The 24,540-nt window shown below is 46.2% G+C and overlaps 1 protein-coding gene across 3 annotated transcripts in view; it reads right to left on the bottom strand.

Moving 5' to 3' along the window:
• Positions 1-2,724: 2,724 nt before the first annotated feature.
• SLC39A14 (solute carrier family 39 member 14) overlaps positions 2,725-24,540 on the bottom strand; it is a 38,604-nt gene continuing 16,788 nt past the window's right edge. For 2 of the 3 annotated variants that reach the window (XM_030202018.1, XM_030202019.1), the window contains exons 2-9: positions 21,116-21,387; positions 19,470-19,647; positions 16,839-17,008; positions 14,776-14,898; positions 10,940-11,128; positions 10,084-10,291; positions 5,196-5,380; positions 2,725-4,642 (exon numbers count right to left, since the gene is read on the bottom strand). In XM_030202018.1, the coding sequence (XP_030057878.1) occupies positions 4,496-4,642; positions 5,196-5,380; positions 10,084-10,291; positions 10,940-11,128; positions 14,776-14,898; positions 16,839-17,008; positions 19,470-19,647; positions 21,116-21,370 (1,455 nt within the window). In that variant the 5' untranslated portion in view covers positions 21,371-21,387 and the 3' untranslated portion in view covers positions 2,725-4,495. Of the gene's footprint in view, positions 4,643-5,195; positions 5,381-10,083; positions 10,292-10,939; positions 11,129-14,775; positions 14,899-16,838; positions 17,009-18,189; positions 18,360-19,469; positions 19,648-21,115; positions 21,388-24,540 lie in introns of all 3 variants that reach the window. The other variant, XM_030202020.1, reaches the window with a different exon arrangement.

Genomic DNA, 24,540 nt, shown 5'->3' with positions numbered 1-24,540 from the left:
CTGATAATTGGTACTTAACAACCAATTAGTGGCACTAATTGGCTTTAATTAGAATTTACATGCACAACTTTCTAGGCATATTCTATAACGTGGTGCGGGTAAATTCTAATGTGCGCAGCTGAAAAGGGGGCATGGTCATGGAATGAGCAGGTCATGGACATTTCAAAAAAACTACGCGGACTATTACGGAATACACCCGATCTGCATCTATGTTAGGTGCAGGTATTTAGGTCTGGTTTTACGTGGCTTAAAGGGGTGCACCTAAATTTGAAGTCGCAAGAACGGCACGTGAACATATTCTGTAAACGACGCCTAACTTCAGGCGTAGTTTGTAGAATTGTGCTAAGTGCGTGGTTTTTCGAGGCAAATTTTTAAGACACCATTTACAGAATTTGGCCCAATATGTATACTTTGGAAGAAAGGCGGGTGAGGGGAGACATGAGAGACATATAAAAACCTCCATGGCATAAAGATACAGGAAGTGAGTCTCTTTCAACTTTACGGACACTCTGGAATGAGGGGCAGGGGATGAAGATGAAAAGGGATAGACTTAGAAGTAATCTAAGGAAATACAGAAAGGGTAGTAGATGTATGGAATGACCTCCAAATGGAGGTGATGGAGACAAAATACTGTGTCTGACTTCGGAAAAGCATGGGACAGGCACATAGGATTTCCAAGGGAGAGGAAGGGATAGTAGATGGTATGGTGGATAAACCACATGGTCTTTATCTTTATTTTCTCTTTCTATGTGGTAAAGAGATGCTGAGGGTTGTAAGGCAAGTTTTTAGCTAGATGGCCATGGGAAAAACTATTACACCAGAACCAAAGACAGACAGTCATTGCACAAATTGTATTTGCACACCTAGAATTACAGTGTCATTTGTTTATGGAATCAATAAATAATTTCAGAATTGTATGTCCTTTATTTCATTTGTTTCACTCTTCAGTGTGGCAGTGCAGATCTGAAAATATTCAACCTCCCATGGGGACGATTTAAAAGTTGAAAGGAAAAAAAGAAACAAAAAGTACAAATGAGCCCTCAAGATTGGAGCAATGAAGAATCCTTTAATGTAAAATACCCAACACGAGCCTCAGGGGTCAAGTTAGTACTCTCAGCAAATGCAAAAATAAAATCCAGAAAAGGGTTAATTTCAAACCCTGTTGCGCAAAAGTAGGCAGCATGTTGGAAGCTGTCAATGTGTATGGATGCGCTTTATGCTGCTACCTACTTTTGTGCAATGAGGTTTGAATGAACTTTTTTTTAAATTTTATTTTTGCATTTGCTGAGAGTACTAACTTGACCCCTGAGGCTCGTGTTGGGTCTTTTACATTAAAGGATTCTTCATTGCTTGTCTCGAGGGCTCATTGTACTTTGTTCCTTCTTGTTTGTGTACTTTAGACCCCTCTCTTTTGCTATTTGATGATTTAAAAGTTGACACTGGCCCTTCTCCTGTAGGCTGGGTGTCTTCTAAGCTTTTACCCTGACTCTCAGCCCCACTTCCCTGTGAAATGAATCTTGTGTTTCTTCACTTGTTAATGCAGTGAAGTTATAACTCTCAGGACATGAGCTCCATTATTCTGCTCTGAAAACTCCACTAGACCAGAGCTAGTCACATACAGCTGGATGAGACCTCATACATGGGGACTGAGGGGAGAGAACTCAACCATGAGCAGCAAAGTGATTCATTTCACCTCTGTTACAAGGACCAACTGCAGGGCATGATGAGGCAAGACCTCAACCACAAGGAAGGGGGGGGGGGGCATTGAGTCAAAATCCTAGTCACAGAGGTGAAGAGGTGAACCCCAATCCTAAAGTATGACAAGACATGACCCCCAATTGCAGGTGTTGATGAGATGCAAACCCTGTTATGAGGGATACTGGAGTAAGATTTCAGCTGATGCAGGTGGCAGGGTAGCTGGATCTCATTGGCTGCTCTTGGAAAAGAGAAGTCCTGAATTTCAACTGATCACTGCCCTGCTTAATACTGTGAGATATTTATTCTCCTGCTAAAGGCCTGAACAATTCTTAAAGTACAAACTAGTGCTTTGAATCTTGCCCATGTTAGTTTAAGTATCATTAATTCACTCATCTTAGTGTTCAGGAAGCATAATCTGGCACACTGAGTGCCCTGTGCAGACCAAGGACCTCAGCAGTGATATCCTGGTATAGATTAATAAAGAATACTTTGATCTATTATTTTACAGGCAGATTTAAACGGGCCAGACATGGCCGCTGACTGGCTTAACATCTTACCGGCACCTAGCTGCTAATATTCAGCAGGAGATAACCAGTTATCTCCCGCTGAATATTGTTGGTTAGCACCTAGTGCATAACCAGCTATATCACGCCACTTATCCGGTTAAGAACCGAAATTCAGTGCCTAACTGGATAAGTTCAGCAGTTAAATAGGATTGCATAAATAACTGTCCTATCTTTAACCGCTAAAAAGTTAACCGGTTAGCACTGAATATCGGCATAACCAGTGCCGGGCAGACTTTTACGGTCTGTATCCCGCAACTGACAAGACGGATATGGATAGGCTGGAGTGGGCTTCGACAGCAACTTCAGTAGTTGGAAACTAAGGCCGGGCGGACTTCAACGTCTTATGTCCCAGAAATATCAAAGAGAAATAATGATAAAGTACTTTATATCGCATTCATTGCTGGTTTAATCATGACTTGATAATGAGTGTGACAGTTGGGCAGATTGGGCAGAGTGTTAACTTTTTAGTGGCTTAAAAACCCCCCAGAATATTCAATGCCAGTCGCCAGCGGCGGACAGCAAAAGCGCTGCCCACCGTGACTGAATATTGGGCTCCAGACTTTTTGGACAGCCTATTTCAGTAGTGTTATGCTACAGTCAGAACTTGTGTGTTTGTATGGTGTGTCTGTCTTTACTGTCTTTTGTTCCTGTTTAATCCATCTGAACCTTTCTTTCTCTCCCACAGAACATTTTCTGAGCTAAGTGTGAGGAGCATATAAAAGACCAGAGCAGACCCTCCTGCGAGGGTTCCACCACAGACACTTTGAAAAGGACTCCCATGTGAGTGTCTCCAAATGGGTTTGATTTGCGCACGTCATGACAGGAATGAATGTCATTTGTAATCTGGGAGCATTCTGGGTATAAGTTCAAGCCCTTGCCTGTAATTCTACTGCTCTTCCTATTACATGTATGTATGCACACATGCAGTATCCCCCTCCCCCATTTCTCCATGTAAGCTGCTCCCTTGTCCTACACTGTCTTGGGTTGTCCTCTCACAAAATGACTTGGCCCACTCTTCAGTGCTACTTATCTCGGTAGCTGGTGCAGCCAGCAAGATAAATGTCACTAACTGGGGCCGTATCAGGATTTCCAGCACCATTATCCAGATAATGGCCTTGAATCTCTAAAGACTGCCCCTGTGCTATCCGGTTAATGCCACGGCGGTCCAGGGGCGGAGCTGGGAGATACCCAGATACCAGCACCAGTATCCAGATAACTTAGGATAGCACAACAGTTCTGACTTTAGGCATAACAAAAGATGCCCTAAGTAATCAGTATGGTTATCCAGGTACTAGTGCCAAATATCACCGTAATGCGAATAATCACAGTTCTGTCTGTTATACCCGGGTATTAGGCACCACCCGATACTCGGGTATTGGTGCTAAATATCTGGATATAACTGGTGTTTAAAACAAATGCTGAACATGAGGCTATTTTTAGCAAATTCTATTTTGTAATCAGTGATTTTTGTTATCGTATTGCACAGGCAAGGCTTTGCATACCATACCAAACCGTGGGGATGAGAAAAGGAAGAAATGCCACAAACATGGCCACGGGAGAACCCGAGGAGGGAGCACACTTCTTACTCAGATTTTATCAATATGATAATTCAGCTTTTCACCTAGTGAATCTGCAAAAGTAAAAACACTGCACCAGAGGACCTGATGCCCCCTGTATGAGTTGTTTTCCCTCTACCTCTATTCCCAGGGCAAAATAACAGGACTGCAGCAAACACGACCATGGCGAAGCTGTTGAATCATGGGCAAAAAGAAAAGAGAGTTGTACTACCAGCACCTTGCTATGAGCGTGTCCAAAAGCAAGGGATGTAGACGTTCTCCAGTTACTCTGGGATAGGATTGGCAGGTTGTGCTATCGTTAAGGTTGCCAACCTCCGAGGAAGGACACAGCTCCAATGAATGCTGCCGGTCTTGGGTATGAGGTGGATGACAACAGAAACAAATCCTGACTTTTTCCTACCCATTTTAACTTATTAAAATTAGTCTTGCTTCCCAAATTAAATAGATATATTAAAAAAAAATGTACTCAAACTTCACTCTCTGAGTAAAGGATCCGGAGTCTCTGGAATGTGTCAGGGAGCAGCGAGAGGTGCACAGCTGCACTGCACGAATCCAGGGCTCTTGTCCGTTTCCTGGCTGCTTTCTGTGAGAAGACCGACCGTGATAATGAGCTGCAGTCCCAGGAGGCCTGGCAGGTCCTGCTGACGCCTGGGCCTATCCTAACTGTATGTGCCCCGAGTACATAGTGAGAAGCAGCATGATGGCAAAACCAGTGAGCAGCCCAGCATTCTGTAGAGCAAATGCAGTCAGAGCACTCCCAGTCCTCTCATCCTCCTTGCTGACCTCGTTCATCTCTGGAAACTAAAAAGAGACAAAACAGATTCCATATCTGAGACAGACCAAAAGTACAGTGCTGTACAGACCAGCAGCGCTCTACAAATACTCTCATCTTGTGACTATATAGGGTTGCTCCCACTGACAGTTCTCTACAAATACAGCCTTGTAAACAATGCTGTACACTCCGATGGCGCACTACAAATACTCACAGCCTTGTGACTGTACTGGACTGGACATACCAACGGCACTCTACACATACTCGCAGCCTTCTGACTGTATAGTATTTATAGAGCGCCGCTGGTGTGTACAGCGATCACAGCCTTGTGATTGTACAGTGCTGTACATACTAGTGGAACTCTATAAATACAGCCTTGTGCCTTTTATTTATAAAGCACTGGTTGTGTACAGTCTCCTGTTTTGTGACTGTATAGCGCTGTGTGCAGAGTTTCTGGGAGGAAATCCTTTTGAAATCCTAGTATTTATTGCTCAGACTCTCAAGCAGCTAAAATAGATAAGCAGTGCACCCTTAAATCCTGGTATAAAGCAGCCCAAGATGGCACAGTTCTGTGGAACTCACCATGTCTGCCAGTGCTATGTAGAGGAACATGCCGCCTGCCAGGGCAAAGATCCAGTTGGCCGAGAAGTGGCTGCCAGCAACGATACCGAAGGCCAGTCCCAAATAGCAACAACAGGCAGAAATGAAGTTGAAGAAGAGGGCCTGCTGGATACTCATCCCTGCATTTAGCAGGATGACAAAGTCACCTGGAGAGAGAAGGGGGAGAGTAGAGAGCGGACACAGGCATTTGGAGATGGGTTACAGAGCCGGAAGGAGTAAAGGAGAAGAGAGAAACAGGGAGATGATTATATAAACTGAAAGCTCCTTTGGGGTGATGGGGAAAGATAAGATGCCATTGCTACAATACTTGAAAAGACTCTGTTGAAATTACATGAAATAACCAAAATCAGCACGTTACAAGTTATACTGGATAAATAGTGAGCACATCTATTTTTGATTACAAACACTCAACAATATATAAATGGCATATGTTGCATCAGGTAACGAAAGAGGGTATCAAAAGTACAAAAACACAGATAAAAGCAAAAAAGCACACAAGGGCCTACAGGACTGGAACATACGCAAGGTTTTTATTGTAGAGATCAGGCATGGATCGTGTTTCGGTATGACTACACCTGCCTCAGGGGTCGAAATAAATACTCTCATAGTGAACGCTGTGGTTTGCCTCTTTTTGGCGGTTCAAGGCAAACTATAGCGTGATATGTCTTGCTAAGTTGTTAGCATTGGATCACGTTGTACTCCAATAGAGGGGGACAGAGATACTGGATGGGAGGGCAGTTGGGAAGAGAAAGGAAGAGATGGTGGACCTAGGGATGGTGCGGAGGGAGGGAGAAAGATATGTTAGATGGGAGGGCAGTTGTGAAGAGAAAGGGAGAGGTGGTGGACCCGGGGTGGTGTGGAAGGAAGGAGAGATGCTGGATGGGAGGGCATTCTGGAATAAAGAGAAAGAAGCTGGAACAGGGGCTTGGGAGGGAGGGAAGAGAGGGAGAAATGTTGAGTCTGGGGGTGGAAGGAAGGGATATATGCTGAACAATGGGACTAAGGAAGGAAAGAGATGCTATATGAAGGGAGGGGGAAGAAGAACAGAAAAGAGAGGGAGTAATGATGGAGAGAGAGGAGGACAGATGGACCCATGGTGGGGTGGGAGGGAAAAGAAATGGGAGAGAAAGATGCTAGGGGGTGGAGGGAAAGGGACAGGGAGATATCAGGCAATGAGATTGGGGTGGGCTACAAGAATGGAGAGGGAGAACAGATTCTGGAAATGGTGGAAACCGTGTGGAAGAAGTGAAAGGGAGGTGGCAAGAAGACGGGTGAGAGGTGAATAGTCAGTATAGAGATAGAAATGTGGTAATGGGGAGTAGATGGAAGGAAGCAGAAGACTGGGAAAGGATTGAGATGGGAAATGGGAGAGGAGATGGAACATTGTTAGGTAGCTGAAAATTGAAAAGAAGAGAGGTGAGTTACAGAGAGTGAAATTTGAGTGGAAAGAGGCAGAAAAGGAAAGAAATAGTTGAAAGGGAATGGGAACAAGTGGGAAGAAAATAAAAAATTGACAGCAGACACTGGAAAGAGAATTAGCAGAAGACAGACAAGAAAGTAGAAAAAGAGAACCTGGGACCAAGATGATGGAAAAACAAAATGTCCAGACCACAAAGGTAGAAAAAGTGTTCTATTTTGAATTCACTAACTGGAATGTTAATTTTAGGATATGTGCATCACAGATGGTTTTTGTATTGTATTCTGTGGCATAACCAGATGGTTGATTTAGGGGAGGGAGGGGGGGGGGGGCTTGAGGCCAAAATGGGTGGGCACCAAATTTTCTTCCCACTAGAATGCAAAATATAAATTGTTGAACTGGCAGGGATCCCCCAAGCCCCACCAAACCTCCTCCTCCAGTCTGGCAGCCAGAAAACTCCAAGCTCTGCAGCTGGAGGCACTATCCCCAAATTGCCACTGCCCCCCCCCACCCCGCATATTCAGATTTCATGAATGTGTAAAAGATGAGCAGGTGTGGGGAGGGGGAAGCAGCTCTGAAATACTGCTGCTAACTAAAGAGCTTGGAAAGTTCTGGTCGCTGGACCTGAGGAGAAGAAGGTGGTCATCAGCTGGTCAGGATTGGGGAGCCCCACCAGCCACAGCAAGGGAGATGTTCAATTTTTTATTTGGGGTGGGGGGCAGTCTAAGTCCTCTTCCCTCCCCCTTCATAGTTATGCCACTGATTGTGTTCAGTAGAAAATGAAGTGCATTTCTAATTCTCCAGTGTTGCACTACTTGCCGAGTTTAACTTCTTGGGATTCCCACTTCCATTCTGGTGTTCATATTTCTAATCTGTGATCCCTTGCTCTGTAATTGTTTTGTGTGAAAAAGTCATTTAAGGTTATTTATGTGTGGTAGTAATGATAGGTAGGGAAATCGAGGGAGGGAACAGAGGGGATTGGGGACTCCTCCTTAATTTCTGCCCTCTGCCCAGAATGTCTAAAACCGGCCCTGGGCGGAAGGGTTACAGGTAGGGGTGGAGCATGGGCAGAGCTGCCAATTATGTGTAACACAGAATACTGTAAGTTACGCTCATCCCTGCTGCATTTACCCAGCTGCACTCATTCCAGGTCAATGGCTGGTGTACCTGTGTTCACGTACACTGGCACATGATAGGGTTGTGTGTAAAACAAGGAATACTTGTGGAGGGAGGAGTGTAGAAGATGGAGTTGGGATGGGGATGGTAGAGGGATTGGGGTGGGGGAGGAGAGAAGGGGGGATGGGATCGGATTTGATATACTGCCTTTCTCTGGATAAAATCAAAGTGGTTTACATATTATATACAGGTACATAAGGAGCTGCAAAGGGAATCAAAACCGGAGATGACAGCTGGTCATGTGAATGTATGGCGCTTACCCTCTCGCCCCATAGCCCCCAAGGCACTTCACCTCCACCACCCTTCGTCCTAGCTAGCGGGTGCCGGAGCAGTCGCTCAGCTGTTGGCTCCACCGGTCTCCTGCCCCAGAACAGGAAGTAACGTCAGAGGGGGCAGAGGACCGGCGGAGCCAACAGCTGCGCGACTGCTCCATACACCCCCTTACTACCTGCACCTGGGGCGGACCACCCCATCGCCCCGCCCTTGATACGCTACTGGCCACGTAAATGTAAGATGCACCAATAGCAGGTTGCGATGCCAGCTCATTTTTGAAAGAGAAGGGCGCCCATCTTCCGACACAAATCGGGAGATGGGCATCCTTCTCTCAAGATCGGCCAAATCGGCATAATCGAAAGCCAACTTGGCCCTTCCTCAAATGCTTTCCGTCGCAAGGACGGCCAAAGTTCCCGAGGGCGTGTCGGCAGTGTATCGAAGGCGGGACGGGGGCATGGTTAACAGATGGGCGTCCTCTGCTGATAATGGAAAAAAGAAGGGCGTCCCTGACGAGCATTTAGCCGACTTTACTTGGTCCAATTTTTTTTCACGTCCAAGCCTCAAAAAGGTGCCCGAACTGACCAGATGACCACCAGAGAGAATCGGGGATCACCTCCCCTTACTCCCCCAGTGGTCACCAACTCCCTCCCATCCAAAAAAAACCAAATTCAAAAACATTTTTTTCCAGGCTCTATGCCAGCCTCAAATGTCATACCCAGCTCCATGACAGCAGTATGCAGGTCCGTGGAGCAGTTTTTAGTGGGTACTGCAGTGCACTTCAGGCAGGCGGACCCAGGCCCATCCCCCCCTACCTGTTACACTTGTGGTGGTAAATGGGAGCCCTCCAAAACTCACCCAAAACCCACTGTACCCATATCTAGGTGCCCCCCTTTACCCTTTAAGGGCTATGGTAGTGTTGTACAGTTGTGGGTAGTGGGTTTTGGGGGGGTTTGGGGGGCTCAGCACCCAAGGTAAGGGAGCTATGCACCTGGGAGCAATTTAAGTCCACTGCAGTGCCCCCTAGGGTGCCCGCTTGGTGTCCTGGCTTGTGAGGGGGAATCAGTGCACTATGAATGCTGGCTCTTCCCACGATCAAATGGCTTGGATTTGGTCGTTTTTGAGATGGGCGTCCTCGGTTTCCATTATCGGTGAAAACCGAGGTCGCCCATCTCTAAGGTCGGCGATCTCAATATTTAGGTCGGCCATCTCTAAGGTCGACCTAAATGTTGAGATTTGGGCGTCCCCGACCGCATTATCGAAACGAAAGATGGATGCCCATCTTGTTTCGATAATACGGGTTTCCCCGCCCCTTTGCCGGGGCGCCCTTAGAGATGGGCGTCCCCGTTCGATTATGCCCCTCATGATGTTCTAGAAGAGAATATGGGCACCCAGATGCAGTTATAAGAACAGGGTCTCACCACGCATCATCGGGGCACCTATCTGGAGATGCAGTTATAGAATTGCCCCCACACAGTCTACTGTGGGGGCAATTGAATTGAGCGGTCGCCAAAAGTAGTTATTTTAAGCCACATGGAAAAGTGACACAAAAACTCTTTGCGCTTTCTGAGGTCCCTTTCCTCCTGATATGTGGATAGTTATGTGTATTGGAGTTGCCTTCAGTTAGTGTTATATGTAGCGTCATACATTCGTGTGACCCGCTGTCAACTCCGATTTTGATTCCCTCTGCAGCTCCTTGTGACTCTGGGCAAGTCACTTAACCCTCCATTGCTCCAGGTACAAAATAAGTACCTGTATATAATATGTAAACTACTTTGATTTTATCCAGAGAAAGACAGTATATCAAATCCCATCCCATCCCCCCTTCTCTCCTCTCCCTCTCCCACCCCAATCCCTCTACCATCCCCCTCCCAACTCCATCTTCTACACTCCTCCCTCCACAAGCATTCCTTGTTTTACACACAACCCTATCATGTGCCTCAAACCTCTCTCATTCCAGCACTGCTGTCCACAATCGTCACATACCCAGCTCATGTGGGAACTCCTCACACAGGATGGCGATGGAGGTGCTGACTCCTTGGAAAACTGATACCGTGAAGGATGCTCCAATTGCAAGCCCATCAATGAAATTATGGAGCCCATCACTGAGGGTGATCATCCAGGCCAGTGTGCCGATATCAGAGTAACGAGTACCCTTCAGCCAAAAGCAGGCACTCTGTGATCCCTGCAAATCCTAACAGAATATATCAGAATCTCACACAGCTATGCCAGTACACCTTACCCCTGCCCAAAGTACCACCTGCTATTCCTATAGAGACACCCCCCCCCCCCCCAATAACTCTGCTAATGTACCTCATTCCTGCTCTGCAGCACCTCTGTTATTAGTACTGAGACTCACCTACAGAGCTCTTCCCCTACTGTTCTAGTACTGACCTCCCCCCCACACACCCACATACAGAGTTCTGCTGACACACTTTCCTCCAGACCATGCTATTCTAATACTGAATCCCCCCGCCCTCAACTCTCTAACAATGCATGTCTCTTCTCCCTTATAGCCTACTCCAATATTACAGTACTAAAACACCCATCCCCATGCACACGGCTCTACCAGTACACTTTGCTCCTGTTCTTCCAGTACTGAGACCTCCCTCTCATCGACCTCTGCCAATGCACCTCACTCCTGCCATGCAACACCCCTGTTATTCTGGTACTTTTCATACGGCTCTAGCAGCGTACCTCATTGCTGCACTGCCTGTTATTCCAGTACTGCAATCCACACAAATAACACTGTCAATGTACCTCATTCCTGCCCTGCAACACCCCTGTCATTTCCAGTGCATTCTCCTTGCTGTATTGATCTGATGCCAAGGACTGTGCTTACCTGTAGAGAAAGAGATCCCATCACCACCTTCTGGTCTCCAGTAGGGATCTTGTTCTCTACCTCACCATTCCTCAAAGGAGGGATCATTTGATCTAGGTCCCCATTCTGCAGTTTCTCCGTAACGCCCTCCTCCTGGTCATTCTTGGAGACGAGGCCCCCTGGCCTGTAGTGACTGTGGCCATGCTGATGCTGCAGGTACAAACAAACAGAGGAGCCTGCCAGTGAGCGCTTCAAGGAACAAAAGGGGCTATGGTCTGTGTACACCCACCCCACAAAGAATAAGAAATGAAAAATTCTCATTGTGGAAGGGTGATCTGAACAAAAAGTCCAACTCAGCAAAGCACAAAAGAGATCAGCCTGGGGGGGGGGGGGGTGGGGGCGGCTATAAATATGAGCTTACTCTATGGTGGACTGTGTACTGCAGGAAATGAAAGCAAAGCAGTAATATCAAAATTCCCCTCAATAGAGGGAACCTTCCAGCAGCAGGAAATCACGATTGATTTTCTTTAGAAATCAACAGTCTACCCCTATGGGATACCAAACTACAAAAGTATACAAATATCTCTATAAGATAGTTTGAAAACTGTACCTCATTCACTCTTCCTATACATAATTCATTAAAAAACATGAGCCTCAAATCTCCCGATAGGGAACTATACATACAGTATTTTTCAAACCACAATCAATCTTGGGAGTCTGCTATTATCATAGGTTCTTTAAAGGGAAAAAAGAATCAGTATAAAATACTCCAACCTGCTGGAGAAAAAAATACTGGTTCAAAATATAGAATAGAGTGAATGAAAGTACAAAAAATTCTTATATCAAAAAATCCTACATCAAATAACAAATGCTCAAACAAGCTAACTTTCAAACTTAACTTAGTACAAACAGTTAAATCTACCACCTAGTGGAGTGGCCTAGTGGTTAGGGTGGTGGACTTTGGTCCCGGGGAACTGAGGAACTGAGTTCGATTCCCACTTCAGGCACAGGGTCACTTAACCCTCCGCATTGAGCCTGCCATGAGTGGGAAAGCATGGGGTACAAATGTAACAAAAATAAAATAGATACTATTGGAGATTCTACATGGAATGATGCTATTCCACTAGCAACATTCCATGTAGAAGCCTGCACGGCCACATTGGTGATCTGCAAGGGCTGACTTCTACATGGAATGTTGCTACTATTGGAGATTCTACATGGAATGTTGCTATTCCACAAGCACATTCCATGTAGAAGGCTGCGCAGGCTTCTGTTTCTGTGAGTCTGACGTATGTGCAGGACGTCAGACTCACACTCACAGAAGCAGAAGCCTGCGCAGCCACATTGGTGATCTGCAAGGGCCAACTTCTACATGGAATGTTGCTAGTGGAATAGCATCATTCCATGTAGAATCTCAAATAGTAGCACCAGTGGAGGGAGGAGTGGCCTAGTGGTTAGGGTGGTCGACTTTGGTCCTGGGGAACTGAGGAACTGGGTTCGATTCTCACTGCAGCTCCTTGTGACTCTGGGCAAGTCACTTAACCCTCCATTGCCCCATGCTGCATTGAGCCTGCCATGAGTGGGAAAGCATGGGATACAAATGTAACAAAAAAAAAAATATATATATATATATACTTAACATAAAGATGCCAGCGCTTCCCCAGATAATCCCGCTAAAGTCCTCAAATTGCCTCATCCAGAGTTTCTCCAGTACTCTGTTTGTTCCCGACAGTGCACTGCTTGTTTAGCAAAATCTTCAACAAGAGCGCTTTGTTTCGAGGTGAACGAGGAACAGGTTTCAAACCTTCTTACAGAGGTATTTGTTTATTTTATTTATGACATTTGATATATACCACCCTTCTAGGTAACAACCAAATCAAAAGCGTGCGTATGACTTGTAGCACTATAGAAATGATTTATAGTAGCAGTAGTTTACATAGACGGTCCAGCTCAAATAAAGGCAGTACACATACAGCATGTCGTAATAAACATTCTGACAAACTTCCAATAAATAAAACCCCCACTGCTTGAAACCGTTCCTGATCCTGAAAAATCTACCCTAAAAAAAAAAAATAAGTTTTCAATCCTTTTTTTAAATGTCCCAGTTGTGTTTCAGTCCATAGATCCTAAGGGATGGAATTCCACAATGACTGGGCCAGAAAGAAATTTTGCGGATTTTCTTGTGGAGGAGTAACCTAATGGTTAGTGCTGTGGCCTCAGAACCTGGGGAACTGGGTTCGATTCTCACTGCAGCTCCTTGTGACTCTGGGCAAGTCACTTAACCCTCCATTGCCCCAGGTACAAAATAAGTACTCGTATATAAATATGTAAACCGCTTGGATTGTAACCACAGGAAGGCAGTATATCAAATTCCATCCCCTTTCCCTTGTGGATTCTAGTTTCGCACAAGCAATAGGAGGAATTACTAGTCGATTTTTAAACTGAGATTGTAATGCTCTACTTGGACAATATGGAATAAGCAATCCTGAGTAAAATGCCTTATGAGCCAAAAATGTGATATGAGCAAAGAAGCCGATGTGCTTGTTTCAGTAGTGGAGTCATATAGATTTATTAAGGGAGCATTGAAAATTTGACCAACAGCTGTATTTTGGATTGACTCCAATCGATTAATGGTGTAATTAGGTAGGCCATTGAACAAAGTTACCATAATCAAGTTTGTTAAGAACCAGTGAACTGAATTAATTTATGATGGAACGGTTCATTAACAAAAGACCTAACTCATCTAATGAAATGACTTCTGTCTAAGGATAATTTATGGTTGTGCAATTTCAATCCCTGCCTTCTGCGTTTAATTCTATATACTTTGTATTTTGTAACGTGTTTGCCTTCCGTTAATGCTGCATGGAACTTTGTAAACTGCCTTGAAGATGTTTCAAAAGGCGGTACACCAAATACCTGAAATAAATAAATAAATAAATAAATAATAACTTTAATAATAGATGCAATATGTAGGTCGAAACACCTTTTTGAGTCAAAAAGGAACACCTAAAATGTTTATAGGTCTAGGTGTGTCCTAATGTTGTCGGTGCTACTCCAGGCATGGGAAAATGTCCTGTGATCCATAAAGTCTTACATTTTGTGGGGAATTTCATTTCAGTCAATATTTTTCTAACCAGGCTGCATTGGACCCTGCATTGAAGGCAGAAAGATCCGGTCATTTGCAGTCTTCATATGAGTGACCCTTACTTTTCCATACAGACCAGAAGACAGGAAGAGAAGCAGTCCGCCTTCAGTCCATCCCAGGGGCGTAGTAGTCAGATGGCCAATTTTGGGTGGGCCTGAGCCCAAGGTGGATGGGCATGGAATTAGCGCCCCTCTGCTCCTCTTTCCACCCCTCCCTGCCCACAAACCCCGAATATTAAATATTTGAGCTGGTGGGGATTCCCCATACCCTGCCAGCTGAAGATTTCCTCTTCTTCCTCAAGCAACAAGCACTCTTCCAAACGGCAGCCAGCAACACTTGCCTCAAACTAATGCTGCTACTGGCAGGCCGGGCATGCTCAGTGCTTCTGCATGTGCGAAAACTGGACATTTGCAGAAGGGTCGGTCTCAGTCTCAGCTCAAGGCAAGTGCTGCTGGCTAACATTTGGAAGAGCGAGGTCTGCCCAAAGAGAGGAAATTTCAGCTGGCAAGGTTTGGGGATCCCCACCAGCCACAGCAAGAGTGTCACAATTTTGGGTGGGCCTGAGTCCAAAGTAGGTGGGCCCCGACCCACCCAGGCCCACTTGTGGCTATGCCACTGGTCCATCCCAAGCATACCACATGTCAGGTGCCTTCCTCCCTCCCTTCCCTCACCTCCAGGGCCTCTCCTGGTCAGCAGGCGCAAGGCAGCTTACCTCATCTTTTTGTTTCAGGATCATCTTCAGCACTTTCTCAGTGAAAAAGAAGAGGTAGAAGCCCCCAAACACCACCGCAGACTTAGAGATATAATAATCCTCCAGAGGGTTAAATCCAAAGGCCTGTGGAGGAGTGAAAGAGGGAGAGTGAGACAAATACAGTCCCCCTGCTCCTCAAATAAAGAATATGTGAGAAAGGAATGGAGTGTGAGAGACAGTGTGCACGTGAGACTGAGGAGAGCGCAGCTGAAAATAAGTGGTGGACACAGAGCATGGCAGATTTTATGTGTAGATAGAGAGTATGACTTAGGATGTGTATATAAGATACAGTGAGAACATAACTGAATGTGTGTGAGAGAGAAAGGAAGAGCACAAGTAAGTGTGAATGTGCTAGACAAAGCATATACTTGTGCACGTGAGGGAGAGATACACTGGGCTTGAATTACATTCAGATTTGGTGTGGGACCAGAGCGGGACAAGGTCTTTACAAACCCATGCCTGTATAAGATGGGTCAGAAACTGATACTGCCACACACAGGTATGGTATTGAGTCATGGCAGCAACTTCCCAGGACTCCAGGCCAGCATCTCTGGAGTGGTGAGGGGGGGGGGGGGGGCTTCAGTCTTTTATTTCATATTTAGCTGTTCTTTGATGCACTGGATCTCCCATGTCACCATGTTACAGTAACGAAAGAGCATTTTCTCGTCTTAGGATCATGGGGAAGACTGTGCTGTGCAACATGTGGTCAGCAGAAATCATCTGTGGGACCCTACCCTCTATCCTTTGTTTTCCAGGGTAGATATTACACTTTCCTCCAGGGTGCACTGCTGCAAAGGAAGGAGCATTCCCCTCCAAGCCTCCCCTTGGGAGGAAGCCAGACTCTGCAGGAGAAGCGAGTGTTCATACACAGGACAGCATAAGGCAGAAGTCTGAGGCCCTCATGATCAAAAGCCCCGCGCTGTTCCAAACAGCGTTCTAAAAATAGCGCTGGGACAGCTCAGGGCTTTTCTGCATCGATGATCAAAGATAATGCATGCAAATCTAAGCAGCGCTATTATCTTTGATTATCATGTTTGAGTGCGGGAGAATTGCGCCTGAGCATGCGCTCAGCACAATCCTCCCGCACTTGTCTGGGCTGTCAAAAGCCCAAACCTGTCAAACAGCCTGCCGAGGCCCGAACTGCATGCTGGACAGGGCTCACCATTCCTCTCCAATGATCCGCAAAATCTAACGCCAGCTCGGAGCTGGCGTTGATTTTGCCGCAGCCAGCAACCCAATCTTTGGCACGCTGGACACTGATCATTGGGGATGAATGCGTTAAGCGCTGATTAGCATGCATTTGCAAGCTAATTGCGCTAGAAGCCCTGTTTAGCATGCATTTGCATGCTACTTGCGCTAAGAGTCCTCGAGTGTGTTGTTTCAGGCGCTCGAGGCAGGGGCGTAGCCAGACAACAGATTTTGGGTGGGCCTAGGCAAGAGGTGGGTGGGCACCAAGTGTTCTACCTCCGCCCCCCCCCCCCCCCCCCCAAAAAAAATATCTCAGTTGGTGAGAAAACGCTTCTTTCCACCTTGGCAGTCTGCAGCAGCCATGCGCTGAAAACTGAGCATGTGCAGATGGAGGTATCGTAAAGAGTAGCGTTTTAGTTACCATCAGGGGGAAGTCCTCAGCTGGCGGAGCTTGAGATCCCCACCAGCTACCACTAAACGTGTGCTACTGTTGAGTGGGCCCGAGCTCTAAGTGGGTGGGCCCTGGCCCACCCAGGCCCACCTGTGGCTACGCCACTGGCTCGAGGGCTCTGATCATGGGTCGGCTGCAAACTCCGGCGCTAGTATGGCGTTAACAGCCTCTAGCGCCGGAGTTTGCTTTTGATCATGAGGGCCTAAGTGCCTCTGTGCCCCTGCACTAGGCAGGTGGTCTGTGACTGCTCTGCTCTTTCCTTAGCGCAAAAGGACCCAGACCCTCGCATGCATATATGCAGACGCACAAATACAACACAGCCACATCTATAAGGGCACCATGATAAAGAGCTGTGCGTGTCCATATGGGTGGAGTGGCTCCATACCTCTGGGATCAGCTGGAAGAGAGCATTGGAGTACAACGTCCCAATCGCCAGGGCTATGAAGTAGAGCAGCAGACGCTTGTAAAAGGTCTTCTTCATAAAGGGGACAACACCAGCCCCGACCAAGGAGCAGAGCGAGATGATGGTGACGCAGAGCATGCCATAACCCCACACTGAACCCCACCCCCACCCCCACAGCATCCGCAGCAAAAGGTACAATCCAATTTTCATTTCCCCCCCCCGAGGAGAAGTGAAGAGGCAAGGCCCAAAACCACAGACAGAGAGAAAAGAGAGAATATATTGGTTAGTGATTCGTTTTTTTTTTTTTCATTCCAAATTTTAAAAAATTTGCTTTTACAGATCAGACATTGAAAGTTCATTTTCATGTGATACCCTGCAGGAACTTGTGCTTGGCATGACAGGGGCCTTTTTGTTTTAACTATGAGAATGTCTGGGAAAGCTAAACTGGGATTGCTGTGCTACTGTCTGCAGAGTTCAGGGGGCACAGTCAGTACCAATTTCCTTTATTTGTGGTACTCTAACGAAGTATTCTCAGCACCATTCTCCCTCCTTTCCCAAGTGAGTGTTGCAGAGTTCACGCTTTGCTTTGCTGCTGCAGCAGCAGCTCCTGCAGAGTATTTCAATGACAATATCAGAGGTCATACACTGCATCCCCCTCCCCCTACCTGCAGCCAAGATAGGGGGCAGGGAAGGCAGTGTAAATCTTTCCAGAGCAGTTTTAATTCCCTTCTCATTGCCATTACCAAAACAATTAATGAAAGGTACAGTTCTGGAGCAGAAAATACACTCTGCCTTAAGAAAGTTCTGCCCTAACCAAGTTCTGCTGACAGTGGCAGGAAAGACAGTAAAGGAGAGACATTAAGGGACACAGGCAACAACCGGGAAAGAAACAGTTCACAGATCTTCTGAAAGAGAGGGACTAACAGGTGTGGCGAGAGGGACGGGCAGGAGGAGAGGAGGGGTAGTCACTGTCACCAGAAAACATTTTGCAGAACTAGTTTTACAGTAAAAAAAATCTCCTGAATCTTTGCAGAGCGATTTCCGCAGCTCCAAAACTGTGAAACTTACAAAAATTAGAGATCCATTGGGTAGGAGTTGCTCATCAGAGCCTCGGGATCACCAGGTTCTCATTTCGTAACACTTTTTTTGTGAGGGTGTATGAGGAGAGCGATTGGGAGAGCGGAGGCAACCTCAAAACAGTAAATCTGACAGGACCTCAGTCCCAACGCTCTGATGGATCAAAAAGGGTCTGGAGAGAGAAAGCAAAGGACAGAAACCAGATAATCTCTGGGCCAAGATTCCCCCCCCCCCCCCCAGTCGATAGTTACTGCACCTCCGGGATGAGTTGGAAGAGGGCGTTAGAGAGGAGAGTTCCAATGGACAAGGCGATGAAAAATGTCAGCACACGGCTGAAAAACCCCTTCTTGGTGAAAGGCACGATGAAGACTCCAAGGAGGGAACTCAGGTTTATCACTGAAACAGCGAGAAACCCAAAACCCCACACTGCAGAACAAGAAGAAATGGCATCAAGAGCCTGCAAACATAACCTAAGTCTGACCCGTCTCATACTGCTCCCTGTAACATAGGCATGCTGCCAGCTCTGGGTACAAGAAAGAGTGGCTGCAGCAAAGGCTGAATCTGGAGAAAAGAGCAGCACAGTAGCAACCAGTAGCCGTAGATAAAAGCAACTTTTATTAATACACTGGTTCATTCATGAGTCATCTCTCAAATAAGTGCATAAGTATTGCCACACTGGGACAGACCAAAAGTCCATTAAGCCCAGCATCCTGTTTCCAACCGTGGCCAATCCAGATCACAAATACCTGGCAAGGTCCCGAAAAAAGTTCAATACACTTTATGCTGCTTATTCCAGAAATAAGCAGTGGATTTTCCCCAAGTCAATTTAATAATGGTCTATGGACATTTCCTTTAAGAAGCCGTCCAGACCTATTTTAAACCCGCTAAGCTAACCGCCTTTACCACATTCTCTGGCAACAAATTCCAGAGTTTAATTACACGTCGAGTGAAGAAACATTTTCTCCAATTCGTATTAAATTTACTGTAACTCCCTCTACAAAGCTTGAAGCCTGAAAAATTACACCCATGTTTCGGCATATATAATGCCTGCATCAGGAATAAATTAATACTGTTCCTAGGGTACAGATTACACCTTAAATTGAGCCACTAACTGTTCCACAGGCTGCCTACAGAGGGCTCGCTGAGCACAATATGTACTTCACAATGTCACCAAATTCAATTGTGTTTTTATCAACACCATTATACAAAGGTTGCTTTTACCTACGACTACTGGTTGCTACTGTGCTGCTCTTTTCTCCAAACTCCACCAGCTCTGCCATGTACCACTCCTGCTCCCTGACACAAGGGTGCATGACTGGCCTTGCCATATACCACCTTCCACATCACCTATACTTGACTTCCCCATCACATAAAGATTTCTAGTTTCATATATGGCCCATTTTCAGTGACATTGCCCTCCCACCCCTGCCATCAGCAGCTTACACATCCCTCTCACTCACTCCCACCCACCATCAGCAGTAGCACTGCACCCCCACCTCCACCACCATTCCCCACAGTCAGAGTTGCTTTCCTCACCTTCGATGGAACTGGGCTTCCCTTCTTCGGACTCCGTGTTCTCCCGATTCACAGACAAACAGGCTCCGGTCTCCAGCTGTTGCAAGACTGTGGGACAGAGCTGCCGGAAACCTACTGCATCCACATGGGAGCTCTCGCTCAAGTTGTGGACAGCGAACATTTCCAGGGAGCTAAAACACTGCAGGACAAGGAAAAGTGGGTTGGGAATGAACTACCATGAGATCTTATTCTCCACTAGTATATAAGTCACAATACCAAGACAACAATTTCGAAATGCAGAATTATTGGTTTGAAAAAGGAAGTCAGAAACAGTCCTCAGGATGAAGAAGCTTTGCATGGGCAGATGAGATTCTCTGGGGATCGGTGTCATTCCCTATAGTCAGTTTACTAGCCGTTAAGCCCGTTAAAACGGGCGAGATTTCCAGCTACCCTTCTCGCCGCCGCTCCCTCCCCCCTACATGCCGGGCCCCCTGCACTGACCTGACAGCGCCTCTCACCTCCGTGTGAAAGCGCTGCAGGCAGCAGCAGATCGCTCTGCTGCTGCCTGCAGCGCTTCCACACGGAGGTGAGGCGCTGTCAGGTCAGTGCAGGGGGCCCGATACGGAGGGGGGCGGGAGCGTCGGCGGGATTGGGGGGGTGGAGGTTGGTGCGCGCGATGTTCGTTTCCAGGCTCCAGCGGCAGCGTCCGACTCCGTTTCCCTCTCTGTTCTGCCCTCTGACGTCATCACGTCTTGACACGAGGGCGGGACAGAGAGGGAAGTCTGTGCATTTGCAGGTGAGTCGGTCACTTGCCATTTATATGTTTGATAACCACAGGCCATTGTATTTATAGCTGTAGTTTCCTTTCCAAAGTTATCCACAAGAGGGTGCCGCAAACTCCTGTCCCATCTGTCCGTACTACAAGACCAAGCTTGGGAATCAGAGTCCTGGACATTGCCACTGAGTAAGGAAAATTTGTCTTAAATTATAATGCAGGACTTTATAATAAGGGAATACTGGCTTTTGAACTCTGGCACAGCATGTACTGTTCTGCAACACACAATCTATCTGTTTAACCTTCTGCAGCAAGTGGTCATGCCACAAACATCTCATTTCCACCAAGGCGCTTTCCACAGTCTAATTTCAGCTATCAGAAAGAGCCTTGCTGCACCTCTTTGCCTCATCCTGCAGAAAGTGAGGGATGTTAACGCCTCAGCATTTGACCCGTTGGGGACATGATGATGTAAAGACCATTGCCAAAGCAGAGGATTAAGAAGGGATGTTATCATCATCATGTGACATTAAGACACATTATTTTACTGTTAACTTGAGTTATTAGTAACTGGGTCTCATTGCATAAAGTGGGGCCTGTGTTAAAATAGCATGAATTAGTGGTAAAATAACACATCTTAACAGTAGCCCACAATAACTTCCACCCTAAAACTGTGTGTCTGTATTCCTACATCTGAACAGCATGCCAAAAGAACACTGGTGTACACCCCTCAGCCCCTAACACCAAAGACAGAGTCCCAATTGTTACTGTGCAATAAAACACTATTCAGCGTATGACCTGAAAACCCCGATTCTGTACATTAATCTCATCCACAGTGTACCTCCTCACATCTCCTCAAACAGCATAGGAAGTGTAACACAGAACACCTCTTTACCCGGGAAATGTTCCTTGTCTCCCTCTCCAACACAGATTGATTTCTGTGTCCTATTCTCACATCAAGACGATTCAGCAAGGCTTTAAACTGCTGCAAAGACAATGTCTCATTGTCGCCATAGCGGTGCAAGATATCCTGCATGAAAGAGGATGCAGTGATGGGAGGCAGTGAGGTCTCTGAGCTGCCTACTGCAGGAAGCACATCCCAGGAAGCCATCAGGACCAGGAGCATCACAACTTCAGCATGGAGATACATGGCGTTCAGTTAGAACTCTGAAACAGCAAGGTCAGTAGGTTAGAGCTTCAGTGAAACACCTAAGCATTCAATTATACTGAAAAGAAGAAAAGTATTCAGAGAAAGTGGAGGGCGCAGGAAGAGGTGTAGAAACTATCACTTTTACATGCGGTGGGACTTGGGAGAAGGATGAAAGGGAAATGATGCAGAGTTGCAATGACTTTGCCACTTGTAGAAGGATACCACATATACCTCACACACCATCAAAGTTAAGAATCATGACAAAACTCCCATCAACAGAGGCAAACTCTGTAACATGTAGTATATGTCACTAATACTAGGATTCACATGTCATGCCATCAACCCAACAAGAGTCACATCAACCAGTCAAGAAGCATGCCACAGTTAAAAGCTATTCTAATTTACCAGGAGCTATGCTACCACATCCAAGTCATACCAACCACTAAGAATAAGACCAATCTACAGAAAGTCACACCATAATGCCAAGAGGTATGCCAACATATCAAAAGCCATTCCACAATAGCCAAAGTGTGCTGTTGTTCTGAAACAGGATTTTTTTTCCCCTGACGCAGCTAAGATGAAACAGGAATTCCCAGTCGGGTATTGGTGGACAAACTATGCTGAAGTGGACTTTAGAGCACCTGTGTTATGTCTGAAGGTAAGTCCAAAACTGGCTGGTTCTTTTCATGTTTGTTGCTGTTTGGTGCAGCTTTCACTCGCTTTGATTTTGTTATTTACAAGTGCAGTTTTTTCCTGCCCCGTGATGGTTTTAGATTTGTTCTAGCTTTGCATAGCTGACACGAGCAAAGGAGTAGACTCGGAGGTCTTTTTTTCTCCACTTTTATATAAGCATTGACTTAGATCAATTAGAGTAACACTGCATGTCTACGGAAACGTAGTGATGATTTTCAACTGAATTTGTTTTGCTTGTGTGATATTTTTGCCTATACTTATGTATCAAAGGCACCAACATTGGCACAAAGGCACTAGAGCCTATTCTAACAGGTCAAGCCTAAGTTCTATAGTGCTTTACTGCAAGTGAAGCATATATATGGGTGGAGCATGGGTGGGCTTGAGTGTCTTTCCAGCTCATGCATGTAACTCATAGAATATTATAAGTTATGCAATTTACATGGTGCATTTGAGCTACCCATCTATACCTTCCATTGGCTGGTGTAAATGGTTGCGCCTAAATTTAGGTACACCAATTTGAGTTTATGCTAGTATTCTATAATGATACCTTGGCAAACAGATGTTGTTAGAGAACTGGTGCTCAGCATGTGACACTGGTGTGCCTCAATGGAGATGCCAAGCTATAGAATTGTCCCCAAAATGTCCAGTATTTTGTGCCTGAAAGTAGGGCTTCTTTACATTCCCACAGCTGTTACTGGCTACAGGCCATGGATAAGGATAGCAATGAAGCAGACTTGATCATCATCTCTGCCCCCCCCCCCCCCACCCAACACCCCTTCATCTTCCCACAGATCACAGCTTAATTACACAAAGATAATTCACAATACACTCTGAAATAGTCTTATTCCCAATTCCCAAACAAGCAACAAAAACCTTCCAAGACATAAAGCTTCTATGTTACCAGACTTAGTTATATAGCAAACTTAAGAATCCTCACAGATTTTTAGGTATTTATATAAGCAGAACTAAAGAGAGGATAAATGTCATAAACCAATGAAGTAATTTGAGTAAAGACACAGAACCAAGGGATAATGTCTTCCAACAACTTTTATTCAACAATACATACAATGGCATAAGGACTGGCTCAAGGGATTGTGGTGCCCTAAGCCAGTCTGCATCAGGCTAGCAACCTTAACCTCCCCCTCCCCTACATCGCTTCTGCCCTTCTCTCCTAGCAGATTTGGCATCTCTCTCCTTCTCCTCCTCCCCCCTTCCCCCACAAGTCCGACATTGTTGCTTCTGCTCTTTCCCTCTTACCTCCCCTGCAGTTCTGTAAAGCTTGTGTGAGTTACCACCAGCAGCCTGAACACAGGCTGCTTTCAGTCAGGCCCTGGGTCTTGCCTCTCTGATGCAATTTCCTGTGGGTGGGACACGACAGAGGGGGTGAAGTGGCAGAGGAAAGACTCAGGGCCTAGTCGAAAGCAGCCTGCTGCCGGTAACTCGCACAAGGTGGAGAGAACTGCTTGGACAGGAAAAGAGACGAAAAAGGAGCAATGCCGGACCTGCGGGTGGGAGAGGGGGGGGGGGGGGGGAGACAGAGTGAGGTACCAGACCCCCAGACAGGAGGGAGAAGAGAAGGCTTTAAACATTAGACCAAGGTCAAGACTAGGAATTTTGGCACCCTTTATCACCAGCGCCATGAGACAGTGCCTCACCTGGTCCAATGGTTAAGTCAGCCCCGATAGAATATGGATGAGATCCAACTGCGATTGTGTTTTGGCTATCGTACCTGCATCAGGGTCATAAATATGCATAAATGCCTGTAATATACCAAACAAAAGCTAAATAAAATCATATAGTAAACACATTTGAAATTTACATTACTCCAGAAACTCCCCAAAACCTCTTGAATAGACAGTCTTACCTTTAAAAAATGTAACCTAGAAATTCCTGTCAGAATGGCCAAGTCTGGTCATGTGATGACTACAGTACGAGCGTGATCTACTCCACAGGAGCTCCCTTTCCCCACCCGCTACTTTCTTTTAAACTCATCCCTACTCGTGCACATTTCCATGCAGATGCAGTAGTCGCCTTCAGAACCTCTACAGCTGTTGTGGGCCTGTTTCATAAACTTTGCAATGTCAAGCAAGTCACATAAAAGTGAAGTGGACAAGCCGCATGCGGCAGAGGCCAAGATGGTGGCAGAGCGCGAGCAGCCCATTCTGATCATGTTGGAGGAAGTGGCCCGGCACCTCACCTAGTATGTGAAAGTCATCCTGGAGGACAGGATGTCACAGCTGCAATCCACCCTCCATGAGATGAAAGAAACATTGGTAACTCAGGATGGGAAAATTATGGAGGTTGAGCACAGAATTACTGCGCAAGAGGTGGAGGCCTCCGACCTGCAGGGTCAGCTGGTGACGTTGAGACAGCAACAGGCGAGGCTGGAGGAGTGCTTGGATGAGCAAAAGAATCAAAGCTGCAGGAATAATCTGTGGCTGATGGGCCTACCTGAGGATATCCCGGATAAGGACCTG

This window comes from Microcaecilia unicolor, chromosome 4, assembly GCF_901765095.1.
Source record: "Microcaecilia unicolor chromosome 4, aMicUni1.1, whole genome shotgun sequence".
Lineage (NCBI taxonomy): Eukaryota > Metazoa > Chordata > Amphibia > Gymnophiona > Siphonopidae > Microcaecilia > Microcaecilia unicolor.
Note: the sequence above shows the minus strand (reverse complement) of the source record. Positions and strands in the feature narration are given on the sequence as shown.